General features: G+C 38.3%; 1 protein-coding gene across 8 annotated transcripts in view; it reads right to left on the bottom strand.

Moving 5' to 3' along the window:
- POC1B (POC1 centriolar protein B) overlaps positions 1 to 15,453 on the bottom strand; it is a 93,501-nt gene that overhangs the window by 38,672 nt on the left and 39,376 nt on the right. For all 8 annotated transcript variants that reach the window (XM_041737963.1, XM_041737961.1, XM_041737966.1 and 5 more), the window contains 5 exons: positions 11,868 to 11,975; positions 11,623 to 11,738; positions 10,118 to 10,251; positions 8,004 to 8,072; positions 7,057 to 7,209 (listed from right to left, as the gene is read on the bottom strand). In XM_041737963.1, coding sequence (XP_041593897.1) covers positions 7,057 to 7,209; positions 8,004 to 8,072; positions 10,118 to 10,251; positions 11,623 to 11,738; positions 11,868 to 11,975 — 580 coding nt within the window. The remainder of the gene's footprint in view (positions 1 to 7,056; positions 7,210 to 8,003; positions 8,073 to 10,117; positions 10,252 to 11,622; positions 11,739 to 11,867; positions 11,976 to 15,453) is intronic.

Raw genomic sequence — 15,453 nt, 5'->3', positions numbered from 1 at the left:
GTGACTCTTGATCTTGGGATGGTGAGTTCAAGCCCCACACTGGGTGTAGAGCTTACTTTAAAAACAATAATAAATTAAAAAAAAAAAAAGAATAAAAAGACGTCATTTATAGTACATTAAAATTTAAATACATGAGAATAAGCATACAAAGATGTGTAAGACCTTATGGGAAAAATAATAAAATTAATGTGAAAGATATTTTAAAAGACTTAGCAATATAGAAAGCTATACCATAAACAGTTTAGAAACAGTGCCCTATATACATGGGAAATAAATACAAAAGAAAAATAGCACAACAAATCAATAGAGAAAGGATGATCATAGTTGAGAAAACTGGCTCACTATGACATACCAAAGTGGACAGCAGATAAATTATAAAACCTAAATATTATGTTAAAACTAGCAAGGTATAGACTATAAGGTAAACACAAAGAATACCCTTGTGACATGCGGTCAAGAAGGACATCTTAAAAGAGCCACAAAAGCAAAAACCATAAGGCAAAAAAATAACAACACTGCACTTTTAAAAACCTGATGCATTTGATTACATCAAAACTAGAATATTTGTTTAACAATGGACACCACAAAGTTAATAATCAGATCATGGAAAAGGAGATAGATTATAATGTCTAAAACTGAAAAAGTAGGTTTCCTTACACACCTACAAATCAATGTGAAAGACAGTGATCCTAAGAAAGAAAACTATCTAAGAGAAAACCTCGGAGCTCCAGTGGCGCAATCGGTTAGCGCGCGGTACTTATATAAGAGAAAACCTAACAGTTGACCAGCATATAGAAAGATTTTCAAAAGCATTAGTAATTAGACCAGATTAAAGCAAAATATTAGACTCCAAAAATGAGAAAGCTCAATAATGCCAGCCTTGTTTATTATAGCAGCACTGTTTATAATGGTAAAAAACAACAACAAAAACACAACCCCAAATCCCTTCTACTGTTTGTCAACAGTAGAAAAAAACACATAAGTCCTGGTAATTACTACTCTGGCACATTCACTAGAATCCTATACAGCAGTGAAAATAAATGAAATACAACTATGTACAATATATGGTTGTGCAAATTCAGAATCCATACGTGTGACTCTCAGGATTTTAATTTTTTAAGATTTTATTTTATTTATATGAGAGAGAGAAAGAGAGAGAGAGAGAGTGAGCGCACATGGGGGGGCGGGAGGGACAGAGGGAGAGGGAGGAGCAGAGTCCTCACTGAGTGGCAGTCTGATGCGGGGCTCGATCCCAAGACCCTGAAGTCATGACCTGAGCCGAAGGCAGATGCTTACCTGACTGAGCCACCCAGGTGCCCCACAGGATTTTACTTTTAAGTGAAAAAGCAGTTTATAGAGAAATACAATGAGTATGATTTCTTTTGTATAAAGCTTAAAACCATCTAAAGCTACATGATATCTAATTATAGATTAAAACACATATATAAGAAAGAAAGCAAGCAAGGGAATAATTAGCTAGGTTAGCAATTACTTCTGATGGAGGTTACTTCAGAATTCAAGATCAAAGAAAAAAATTAAAAATCACATCATCATCAAATACTTACTAAAGATTGTGAATATAAATTAGTTAACAAAGGGCAACAAAGACAGAACTTTGTATCAAATGTATGGTACCAGCAATGAGTATGCAAGAACGTCAAAGAAGAAAGTGTTGATTGGGCACTTAGAAAACATGTGGAGGGAGTCATGCTTCCAGTTAGGTTCTTTGCTAGCTAACCTCCAGGAATATTAACAGCACTCTGTCCTTAATAAAGGGAAGAACCGTGTCGTAACTACACTCATCTTGAAATAGAGCGGACTCTACGGAGGGACTGAGTTCTCTCCATCACTGAACCAGGATATATCACTGAGGCCTCTGTGCAGGAGAGAAGCCTCACGTGCACCATCCCATCCTGAGGCTCTGTGTTCCCACCTCACTGAGGAGTCCGGAGTTTGATTGTATCAAATGTATGGTACCAGCAATGAGTATGCAAGAACCTCAAAGAAGAAAGTGTTTCCCATGTAGGAAACATAGGAAAGGCTTAATTAAGATGGATCCTTGAAAAATAGGTTTAGAAACAAAACCAGAGACAGAGATGAGGTGAAGAGCATTCCTGAGCACAGAGGCAGAATGCCCACAGGATACTTTTGCATAGGGTAGTAGTGAGAGAGGCAAGGGGCCTAGCGAGGGGCAAACTGTGCAGGCTGAAGGAATTTGGAAAGGCACCGAAGAGCTGGAGCCTGCAATGTGCTTAAGCAAGATGAATCTGACAGAGGCACGCAGAGAACCAAGGATAAAGTCAGGGAACAGCGAGAACCCCACTGCAACAGTCCAGGACCGAGCTGATAAGGGCAGAGCCTGTGAGGAGAGCAGAATGATTCTAAGAGCACTTATCATGTTTGATGGGTACAGCTAGAGTTCTGGAAACATTAAGAGGTTTTTATAATTATCCAGCCACTTGTGTGTAGAGGTGTGTGCCCAGGAGTGCCCATGCCCCAGAAAAGGGGTTAGCAGGATGAGGATGAGGGCCTCTCAGCTCAGCCTGCCAGCACCTTTGTTTCTTCCTGGCTGCTCCAGACAGCAGAAAACACAGCCTCCTCTTAGCAGCTCTGAGTCCCCACTGGAGGCCAAGATAAGAAGCCTGACGATGAATCACTTTGCTTCCAATCTTAGCCTAGCTGCCCAGAGATTGCTTGTAGACTTTCATTCTCATTTATCTGCTGCCACCTAGTGTAGACATAAAATCATTTCTCTAGGAAAAATACAATCGGGTTTTACCATCTGAAATTGGAACTTCTCAAAAAATCTAAATCCCGTGGAAACAGCATCTCTCACAGAGAATCCGTAAGCTTCTATGAGTTGGAAAACTCTTAATGTAACTAATAAGTTGCTGCCACATATGTTAAATGGAGCAGGACAGTCTTACTGGTAACACTTTACAGTCTTCTCCAAAAGAAAATATGTGGAGGGAGTGATGTTTCCAGTTAGGTTCTTTGCTAGCTAACCTCCAGGAATATTAACAGCACTCTGTCCTTAATAAAGGGAAGAACCGTGTCGTAACTACACTCATCTTGAAATAGAGCGGGACTCTACTGAGGGACTGAGTTCTCTCCATCACTGAACCAGGATATATCACTGAGGCCTCTGTGCAGGAGAGAAGCCTCACGTGCACCATCCCATCCTGGGGCTCTGTGTACCCCTCACTGAGGAGTCCGTGAGCACAAAGACTGCTACTAACAAATCCTGAAGGGCAAGGAATACACCTGTTTTGTTCTTTGTTGCATACTCTAAAGCTAGTAGAATGTCCTCCTGCTCATAGATACTTACTATTAACAGATTAAAATTCAATTTTGATTATTTTGAAGCATTACATCAAAATGCTTAAAAGCACAAAATGGAACCAGAGTGCCTCCACTGAAATTCTAGCACTGCCACTTACTAACTTTAAGTTTTAACTTACATGTGCCTCAATTCCTCAAGGAATAAAAATAGTACTTCACTGAGTTTTTAAGGAACATTTAATGACAATTTATATAAGCTAATTAGAATAATTTTGTCTGTAATGTTATTATTATTATTACTGGTATTATTATATAATCTCTGAAGAACACTTATTGAGCTCCAAAACAATATGAATATATGCCATAGCTAGAAATAAAATACAAGATTTGTAGAGAAGTACATATTACATTTACATATTAAATTACCCTTTTAGAATGAATGTTTAGTTTTATCTGGAGGTGCAATTCAGCCCATGCCAGTCTGAAGAAGATAAAGACAGCATGAATTAATCATGTGCCATAACACAGCATGGTCAGAGTTAAGATACCTTGTTTTAAAACTGGACTTCTTTCCCACTAAAAAAAGAAAGAAGCTGTTCTCACATTTTTAATTAAGATGGAGTACCTAGGGGACACCTGGCTGGCTCAGTCAGTAGAACGTGCAACTCTTGATCTCAGGGTTGTAGGTTTGAGCCCCACATTGGGTATAGAGATTACTTAATATTTTTTTTTAAAAGATGGAGTGCCTAGGCCAGAAGTGCTACAAAAGATCTGCAGTTAGATCAGTGGAAAGGACACAGGAGGGATCTATTTCACACAGCTGGAGCTAGGATTGGATACCTCGCGCCTTCTTTCATGTGGCCTCCTCTCATCTGTTCTAAAAAGCAATCCGTTATCACTCTCTCTATCCATGTAAGAATTAGTAATTTACATATTTATTCAGCTGGAACCCAAGGTCTAAGACTGCAGGTTCCCCACCTTCAAACAAACAAAGCACCTAACACTGGCATATAGGTAGTTGTTTGCAAAGGGCCAAACAATTTCACCCAAAAGATTGAGATTATGCCACTCAAATGAACCTCACAGAAAATACAATATATGAATATATATATGAATATATATATATATGAATAATAGAAATACTATGTTGCTTCAAACTCAGAAATGGAATACTCGTGGTTACGATAAAAAAGGTTAGGGAAATCAACTAGATCATTATACTATTAATCATGAATTCAGACCTCAAAAAATTTTTCTTTCTAATTTTCAAATATTTCCAAAGTAGCTTATTGTATATAAATTGACCTTGCCTGAACCTTTGAAAAAAAATTAATCCACCAAACATAGTAGTTCAAAGTAAAATGTACTAATCTTAACTGGACATAGTAGTAGTACAACTTCTATTCTCTTTTTTTTTTTTTTTTTTTTACAACTTCTATTCTCATTCATCCTCTTTCATTCTAAGTAATATCTTCAAATTACTAGTCTTTTGGTTCTATGAGGGGTGCTTGGACATTAACCTGTAGCCTTTAAAAGTTTTTGATATTTAACATTTACTTCCAATGTTAAAGAAGTCCTCTGTCTAGAAAACTTTACACCCTTGCTTGACTATAAGAGCTTTCAAGAAAAAAAGGGGGGGAAAGGCAAACAGCTGTTCATATGCAACATTCTATCACTTCATTTCTCTGGCATTTTAACATCACATGATCTGAAAATGTTTTAACAAATACATGTCATACTGGGTACTTAATTTAAGCAACTGTGAGTGCTTTACAGGTAATTTAAACCAGCCACACAGAGGCTGACATTCTTAAGGCCACAAACACAATTCCATCATAATGCTCAACATTCTGTATAATATAACTGAACTCTGATTCTAGGATGAAAAGTTGGATTTTAATAGATTTTTCAAGTGTACCTGAGAAAATCATGGTTGAGAGTGACTTTACATGGCCTGGGTCACCTCGACCTACCAAACAAAGCAACCTAGCTGTTTTTACTGCTTTCTGGCTGCTCTGTTAGAGCAGAGCTTCTTGGACAACTTGTTGACATTTTAAAGAAAGTCTAGCACTCTTAAGTGGGCACACAGAAAAAGGCTTAGGTCTCTAATGTGGGGGTAGTGTGGTGTCATGGAAATATCACTGAATTAGAGTCAGGGGACCTGGGCTGAGCCTGCAGCTCTACCCCACCACCACTCTGGAAAGGTGGCTGAGTGGATGACTGGGCAGCAGCAACACTGATGATCAAGCCCAGCCAAACCACAGAAATGCTAGAATAAAAAAATACTACGAGTCAATAAAACCAGCTGGGGTAAAACAAGAAAAGGGAACTCAAATTAAAATATATTTCGCTCCCTGCATGGAGCCTGCTTCTCCCTCTGCCTGTGTCTCTGCCTCTCTCTTTCTCTCTCTGTGTCTCTCGTGAATAAATAAATAAAATCTTTAAAAAAAATAAAAATAAAATATATTTCACGTATACATTATACGTGATCAGAGGAATCCACAAATACATCTATCATTGCAGAAACTGAAACAAAAATGTGATGAGCCACAAATTACATTATTTCTTTCAAAGAAATTTTTAAAAAGATACATTAATCATGTTGATACAATAACAGCACAAAGAAGCAATAAGGCACATGGTAAATACTTTGTTTAGAAGAATTAGAAAGATGGTCAGAGGATGGGAGGGACAAAAATTAAAAGGAAGAATTGAAAATAAACACCACCAAGAAAAAACTAGGACAGAAATCCCCAAATGAGGTTAGACTAAACAAAATCTAGAAAATACCCCAAAAAACTTTAAAAAGTTTTAAAAATTTAAATGCGCACACACACACACACACACATACACATTGTGGCTAACAGAATCCAAAATCAAAAACCTGATTGGGTGGAGACAGAGGGACCGTGGAAGGGTGTATGGATCCACCACATAAACCGTGTGGGGTGACTGAACTGCCACTCAGGAGTAAGTGCTAAGAACTCAAAACGGCTACTCCAAAATCAAAGCAAGATTCTGTCAATGATGAAAAAACAATTCAGATAAATAGGTAATAGTGATTTCCAGTATCAGCTCTTGGGAGAGAAAGGGGCTTAAGAAGAATCATGCAAAATGGAAAGAAAACAAACACCAGCCAAGTATCCAGCAAAGATGAATTCTGCCTTTGAACAGAGTAGAACATTTAAATCCATAGGACCTAAGAGAACTGGACAACGAAAACCTATGGCTAAATAGATAATTATATATTTGAAAATATGTAGGCAATGTAGGCAAATAGTAAAATGGTCTCAATTACTAGGTTTAATGCCTAAATCTCTTCTTTTTTACTGTCCATGGAACTTTTTTTTTTTGTCATAAAAAAGGCTTTAAGATACCCATTCTAGGAACTGTTACAAAAATTCTTCCCTTCAGTCCTGTTCTTGTGACAGCCATCACAGGTGCTCCCTAAACACATCAAGAATACGAAGTCATTCAGGCTTCATGATTACCACAGGCCTAAGGTTTGATTTCTCATTTCTATTATCACTGACATAATATTTAACCTTTATTTCTAGGCTTTTAAGCAGTGAACCTGAAAGGCTTCAGCAGAATTACCCACTGTCATTATTTATAGTCTTATTGTATTAGTGAAAATAATTGTCTCTCAAAGTGCTATTGTTTTAAGACATAACTAGGTTTTCCATAATAAAGTATAATTTTAAGCATCTAGTTGACCAATTGCCCCAAAATGTACATTTACAAACAGTAGGATGTCTATGCCACAGTACTCACTTCAACAGTCTCAATTTTCCCTTCATGGGGATGTGGTGTTCTTGGGTATATGTCGACAAGATGTGGTGATGAATCAAAATGTAACCTTTTGAGATTTCTTTTAATCATGTCTTTACAATTCAAATAATCAAAATTAGTCCTCCATAATAAGACCTATAAAAAAAAATTAGTAAGTGGGCACTTAATTGACTTGCATGTAAAAGCAACAAAACTGACTTTTTAAAAAAAAACCAGTATACATAATGATTGTTCTTCATAATAGTAGTCAGGAAGGCTAGATGTATATTTCAACAACAGCGCTACTACTTCCCAATACTACGTTTTTTAAGGGTGAGAGGGAGAGATTTAACACTTTGAGTTGCCTTCTTGTCCAATTTAAAATTTATAGTAAGAAAGTAACTCATTACTTTAAAATCCTCTCTTACCTTTTCAAAGTTCAAAATCATGTTCTTGGCTTGGCAGCCCACCTCATTCAGTACACCTACCTGTGAATGACTTTTGGTCATTTCCCAAAAAAATGCATATTGCTACATTAACAATTTATATTTACCATCCTCCAGGAGCTTAACATTTGAAAAACAAGACCTAGAGATAAAAGACGAGGCAACAGTTCAAATGGAAGTGCCACATCAACACTGGGAATTCAGTAAATTACATGTGTAACTGAGCATTGAGAGGAGCACAAGAAATAATTGCTGTTTGAGGTCCAGAAAGTACCAGAACTGGCATTGTTTCAGCTATGAGACAGCAGACTTCTTGGCATTAAATTAAAATATAAATTCATTGATAATCATCTCAACACATACAAACTAGCTGGTTAATAAAATATAAATTCATTGATAATCATCTCAACACATACAAACTAGCTGGTTGTTAAGAATCTTAGCCGAGGTCTCGGAATCCTTCACCTTCACCAAATCAAGGAAGGAGCTGAAAGATATACAAACCTGTGTGTCTGCACCTCCTGAGCTAAACAGCTCTCCACCTTTTGAAAATGAGACAGTAAAGACAGGTCCCTAAGAAATAAAGGGAGACAAAAAAAGGAAAAAAAGCACTTGGTATTGTGTTCTCATGGCCAGGAAGACTGTATAAATTTTTCATCCTAATATATGTAGACTATTTATGCAGTAAATCTGATAAAACGTATCCAGTCACTGCCAACTAATGTAGGCAGAGTAAAGATGATCAAAGAACCAACTCAATTTTATTAAAACACATATAAATGATACTAGATTTAAAAAGCAATACTAATAAAAATATGGATATACACTCTCTTTTCATTTGAAGAAAAGCTTGTTACATGTGTCAGTTAATGTCTGTTAAGATTTTCTGGTTTTGGACTCTTTATTCAACAAATTACTAGCAGAAACTGAATGACAAGTCTATAAGGTGATATGAACAAAGACTATTTCCTGACCACAACAGGCTTCACTGGGCTCTTTCCCCTCATGTGGGCAACACTGAGTCACTGCAAGTTTTGCCAGCAGGACACAGATAGGAGGAGAGCTGTGATTGTGGAACACTGAGATCACCATTGTAAGAATGATGAATTAGAGCAAGAATTAATGGTTGGAGCCAGTTAAGAAATTACTGCAATTATCCAGGTGAGAGGTAGTGAGAACCTGAAATTAAGCAATGACTCTGGAGTTGGACAAGTCACAAGATACATAGCCTCTAGGTCAATTTTTCAGTCAAGATAAAAGTAATTCTTTCTCATCTCAAAAGTATTAGTATATTGTTTGTTATTAATGTCCTTAATCTGTATAAGAAAAATCTGGGGGGACAACCATACATCTTTACTCTGCTGTGAAAAATTCCATCTTTGTGTGCACTGTTTTTCTCCTGAAATATTGTCTTTTTCTCCTATTATTCTGTATTATTATTATTATTATTATTCTGTATTAGTCCATGGATTTTTTAATCCTTGATCACTTTTATTGGTTGTTTACTCAGGATAAATCCGTGGATACATATATATCTGAGCTGGGTAGTGTCTATTTCTGCTTCCCTCTAACACAGCTGCAGAACAAATGATAAAGCAAAGCAGGAAGCCAGGCAGGATATATGAAGGCAAAAAGAATCCCTTCTCCCATAGACCACAAAGCCTATTCTATTTCTGGAGATAAACAGCTTATACTTGGTTAAAAGGAAGTACCTAGTACATCTTTAAAAAAGAGGATGCAGGATGCATTCCAAAAAAAATTTAGAGAAGTTTGAATATTTACCCAGAAAGGAAGAATAGTTTATATACTTACAAGTTTTTATTTAGCGCGTTATTTGCTGGTGTGTGTGTGTGTGTGTGTGTGTGTGTGATTGAACAGGTTCCATAAATAGTAAGCCTCTTCCTCACTGGGTTCTAAGTCAACTGAAAATCAATGCACAGGCATGTCATCTTTCTTACTGTTAAAGGCTTGTAAAGAGAACATGTGGCTTTATCTGTGGGCAAATGGGCTGAAGAACTGAATCCCAAAATGAGTCAGATTTGAATACCCCATCACAGGCAAGACAGGACAAGGGCAGGCATGCCCACAAGAAATATCAGAGAAAAACACTGGCGGCAGTCTCCTAACAGAAAGCACTGGGCTCTACTTGTTGACTTTCTCCTTCTAAACTCACCAATCAGATTAGTGAAAAGGAGTGAGTGAGAGGGTGTGAGAGGCTCAGTGTCAGAGCCCTGGGGCAGCCTCCACATAAGCAGAAGGATCACAAGGAGGGACACTGCTTATCCATCGTCATCTAACCAGTCAAACCTACCCTACATGCTGAGGAAGACAGCAGTGAAAGATTATTTTAATGGCCGTTGAAAGATACACATTGATTTTGACAAGAACTACAATAAAATAATATTTCTAAGAGTTGCTTCCAGAGGATAAAAACAAAGCCCTGAAAGCAAACATCTGTGTGTGTGTGTGTGTGCATGTGTGTGTGTGTGTGTGTGTGTGTGTGTGATAGTGGCAATGTGTGCTACACCTGGGAGGACAACAATAAAGACATATAATAAAATGGATCAACACTTTAAAAATATATATTATTTAAAAAGCACAAATCTTAGTGTTAATACCGTATGTCCTTGAAGTGTATATATGAGCCTTCCTTCTAAGAGATCGAGAATCTTAAGTGTGCCATCTGAAGAAGCAGTGATGATGTAGTTGCCCGAAGGATGGAATGAGACACAATTAACTCCACCACTGTGAACTGATTCATAGAAGATAAAAGCAAAAAGTTCAGAGAACAATTTTTAATTCTAAAGATGTCCCTTTGCCCTATTAGCATTATTAGGTTGGAAACAACAATCCATGAAAGGCAATGTCTCCGCAACACCAAAATTCCATCCAGTTCACTAAAACAAGTATCTTGCCATCAAACAGCTTAAACTTCGAGCTAATGAGACAGAGTAGCTTTAAAAGTCAAAGTGTGGGCAGCCTGGGTGGCTCAGCGGTTTAGCGCCACCTTCAGCCCAGGGTGTGATCCTGGAAACATGGGATGGAGTCCCATGTCGGGCTCCCTGCATGGAGCCTGCTTCTCCCTCTGCCTGTGTCTCTGCCTCTCTCTCTCTCTCTCTCTCTCTCTCTCTTTGTGTGTGTCTCTCATGAATAAATAAATAAAATCTTTAAAAAAAAAAAAAGTCAAAGTGTGTCCTGGAAAGATGAGCTTATTAACCACATAACTATAAACTCTTCAGATCCATAACCAATATAATATAGCCAATAGCTGACCGCCACCAGCTCACACAAGGTATATGACCTAGCCAGAAACAGGAATCTCATAATCAGCTAATGGTGCTTGAGGCTCAGGGGTGAAGGGCCTACAGGTCTATCTGCAGAGGTGCACAGTCTCTCCCAGCTTGTCCATCAGTTCATTCCTGGACACGATCCGTCCAACAGGAGGCAGTACGACACAGCCATCAGAAGGCTGTTCTTTCACATGCTTTGAAAACAGGAAACCCTACTCTAGTTCTATCCATTATTGTAGCACGGGACTTACCCTCAAGCCTCAATCTCCTCATCTTTAAAATGGGGGAAGTAATAATAATAACTTCCCAGAGCTGTTGTAAGGGTTCTGCATGGTGTCTACTACATGGTAAGTATTATACTTCTTTTAAAAGGGAAATGTGGATTTTAACGTAAATCCAATACAAACCAAGAAATCAATTCATTTCTCTTCTGGTTTCAATACGTAGCCGCAGTAGGATGCTGTTCTCCACCAATTATAACACCGATTTGTGCTCACAGAACTCCTGATTCAGAATTCAGAGTCAATTTCTATCCCTGATCTCTCTTATTATGCAGAGAGCCAATCTGTGAACATCTCACTGTAACTTCTTTTTTAACAGCCCTGGCATCATTTTCAAGGTTCCTCCTCCTCCCTCTCTACTCTGACACCCATCCCAGCTTCTCAGGCTACACTGTTGATTGAATTAACTGGTCTCCAGTCAATTCAAAGGCAGCCCCTGACTCTCTTTAAGAGGGCCGTACCACACTGAGAAGCACAGTCTGTGGGTTTAAGACTTAGGTTCCTGGAGGAGGCCAGGCATCAACTGGATTTTGTTGTCATGGAAATTGTTACCTTGATAATGCTGGAGCAATTTGTTTACTCTTATATCCCAGATTTTTACCGTATGATCAGAACCTGCTGACGCTATGCATGTACCATTAGGGTTAAAATCCACAAAATTTGCAAACCTAGGAGGAAAGGATTAAGATAGTCTTAGATTCTGATTTTCTTCCCTTCATTTCTTTATTTGAATTTTAATAAAGAAATGTCTCCTTAGCAAACTAACCCATACAAATGCACAGAGAGAAAGAACTTACCCTACAGAATCTGAGAAGTTATTAACACACTGCTTATTTGTGGTATCCCAAATTTTAATAGTTTTATCTTCACTACACGATACAATTAGCCTCCCATCAGGCGAAAATCTGGAAAGCACAAGAAAGAAGACTGTCTTTGTGAAAGGCTTCTAACAATCACACACACTCCCTACACACACACACACACACACACACACACACACACACATATACACACGCACGTGCGCGCACATCAGAGACCCTAGTTACCACACCATGGCCACAAAGTCATATTCTACAGGCATCTAACTAAAAATAAGCATGACAGGGATCCCTGGGTGGCGCAGCGGTTTAGCGGCTGCCTTTGGCCCAGGGCGCGATCCCGGAGACCCGGGATCGAATCCCACATCAGGCTCCCGGTGCATGGAGCCTGCTTCTCCCTCTGCCTGTGTCTCTGCCTCTCTCTCTCTCTCTGTGACTATCATACATAAATAAATAAAAATAAAAAAAAATAAAATAAAAATAAGCATGACAAATGACAATGACAGACCATATCAAAATATACTATATAGACCAACCAGCTTTCTTTTTTCCTTTTATTACTTGATTTAAATGACTTAGTTTTATGGCAGTTGTTCTAGGTCTTCAACTCTGCATTCCTCCTAAGCCAAGTACCTTGGTTTTTTTTTTTTTAATTATTCTTTATCTCTTTCTTCTATTTTTGTCATTTTCCAGTATTATCCGTATAACCTATGAGAGCCTTTACTACTCATCCCACTAACCCTGTACCGAAGCTTTTTGGAAGAAACAGATTGACACGTTGAAGATGAAATTAAACAATACACCACCAAAAAAGAAAAAAAAAATCGACTCCCCAAGCCTGTAACTTCCTGGACTTCAGGAGGCTGGAAATCTCCAGTCGATAGCTCACTTACACAGAATTGAAGGCCCTGATTCATGGATACATCTATCTTCCACATGTCTCATTAAAAAAACAAATGAGACAATTCTCAGACATCTCATCTACTGTTTTTATGCACTCTCTTGCTTTAAGAACCTTTCTACGGTTCATTTTTTTCCCCTAAGTGATAGGGGAAAAACAGAAAAACATAAGACCAAGAAAAAAGCCCCAAAAATTTTAGACTATTAGGAAACTATGAACAGTATTTTTATTATTAATACTTTAGCAATAACAAAAACCAAAAACCACTTAGCTCATAGGCAGATTATGTTTCAATTTTCTTTGTACTTTTCCTCTATGCCCAGATGACTATAAAGGTCATCGATTAAGGGTATGGGTTATAATTGAAGGGGTTTTTTGTTTTGTTTTGTTTTCTTCCTTCTCTCCTACTCTCTCCTCTCTCCCTGTTTTGTTTTGTTTTTGTTTTTAATTCATGAGAGGCAGAGACCTAGGCAAAGGGAGAAGCAGGCTCCATGCAGGAAGCCTGATGTGGGCCTTGATCCGGAGACTCCAGGACCACATCCTGGGCTGAAGACAGGTGCTCAACTGCTGAGCCACCCTGGGTGTCCCCTCCCTCCCTGTTCTTAAGGCTGACCTAAAAATAATTCTTCCTGACAGAAACTTTTAATCTGTCATTTAGACTTGCCATATAAAAAAAGGGTGCACAGAAGCATAATTAAGTTCTATGTGAGGTACTTTTTTTAAAATTCCAGAAAGTAATCTTCCATGCTACTCAGCATGGAAGATTCAGTTTGATTTCATAATAACACAATTTTTTATTAATGTTTTCCTACAGAAAATATGTGAGGAAGATCCACATATGAAGGACAGTATTATAGAAATGCTTCAAATAGATAATATGCATTTTACACAGATCCTGGGGAAGGAAAACCTATTCAGTATCCTCACAAAAATAAATGTTGCATAATAATGCAACTAATACAAGGATTCAAATTGCTTCTTAATAAGTTATCTTTTAGAAATCACTTAATGTGAATATTTTAAAAAGTATTTCTAAGAGATTACTTGATTTTTATATTTTAAGAAAGCAATGATGAAAGAATGGTTAATAAAATAGAATGTCCAGATTGAAAACAAAGCCTAATAATACTCACCCTTTGACATTACTGGTCAAATACCACCACCTCCATTATTGTCATTACCCTGCCTACATTTACTGAGTACATATGTCTTAGAATAGTTCCTAATACATTACCTATAGCAACTCACTTAATCCTCCAGATAATCCTATAAAACAGGTGCTACTGGTAGCCTCAATCTACTGGTGAATGTACCCAGCCACATTAAGGATCAGTAAACTGCCGGAGTCACACAGCCAGGAAGATTTGAACCAGACAGTCCGGCTCCACAGCCAAACCTCTTAGCCATTCTGCTTAAGTACCTGACAGAAAAGACACTTTCTTCAACTGGCTAAATGATTTAGAGCACAGTTCAGTGTGGCTTCTGGGTAACCACAGCAAATCCTAGAATGAAGGGAAACCATGAGGTAAGTGTTCTCAGGAGGCTATGTGACTGGGCTCTGACAGGCTAGCCGCTGGACTAGGCTTTAATAAAAACCTGTCTGTGTTGCCATACACTGTCAGTGTCCTTGGGGAGTTTATGGGGTAGATATTCATTCATTCATTCATTCAAATATTTACTGTGCACCTGCCAAGAGCTCAGTCAGCACTAGGCATCGTCCTGGGTAATGGAGATAGAGTGGTGAATGAGACTGGTAAGATTCCTGCCCACATAAGGTTTTCATTCTAGAAAGGGCACACAGATAATATCATTTTAGATAGTGCTAAGAGTCTGTCACAGAAAGGTGCCAATTCGTCAGTGGAAGTTCCATGGGAGCAACAGGATTTTAAAGAAACTAGTGAATAAGGAAAAGGAGGCAGCTTGGCTGGCTAGAAATTCATCCTGAGCAGGAGGAGCTAGAGGCCGGGAGAATTTCCGGTGCTAACCAGATGAAGGGGATGAGAATGGTAGGTAAGTAGAGAGTGAAGGAGGTGCTTGAGAAGAACCTGATGCAGGGCGGGGGCTCTACTCCCAGCTCAACACAACCAAAGGCGTGCTCAGGCTTAAGGCTGTTTCCCTCCCCTGGAAATAGGTGAGCATCAATAAAACAGGCTTCTCTTGGTCCTGACTTTGGTCAGGAAAGAATCGTCCTTTCCTTTGTCAGGGCTTACACGTCTAACTGGGTTATTACTTTTAAGAATGTTAAGAGGATATAACATTTCTGCTGAGACATCAACAGATTTCTACCTAATTCAGCACCACGTAACTACCTTTTAAAACCTCTAGAGAAAAAAAATAATAAAAAATAAATAAATAAAATAAAACCTCTAGAGAGGGGCGCCTGGGTGTCTCAGTCAGTTAAGCATCTGCCTTTGGTTTGGGTTGTGATCTCAGTGTCCTGGGATCAAGCCCTGCATCAGGCTCCCTGTTGAATGGGGAGTCTGCTTCTCCCTCTCCCTTTGCTCCTCCCCCAGCTTGTGCCCTCTCTCTCTCTCTCTCTCTCAAATAAATAAAATCTTTTTTAAAAAATTAAAAAAAATAAAACTTCTAGAGAGTGTGTCACTGAGATGGACATCGTATTAGTCAATAGTGACTAATGGATTAGCACACATGAACTGTCTGTAA

Source organism: Vulpes lagopus, chromosome 23 (assembly GCF_018345385.1).
Source record: "Vulpes lagopus strain Blue_001 chromosome 23, ASM1834538v1, whole genome shotgun sequence".
NCBI lineage: Eukaryota > Metazoa > Chordata > Mammalia > Carnivora > Canidae > Vulpes > Vulpes lagopus.
The sequence above is the reverse complement of the archived record's forward strand: the minus strand, read 5'-3'. Positions and strand labels throughout refer to the sequence as shown.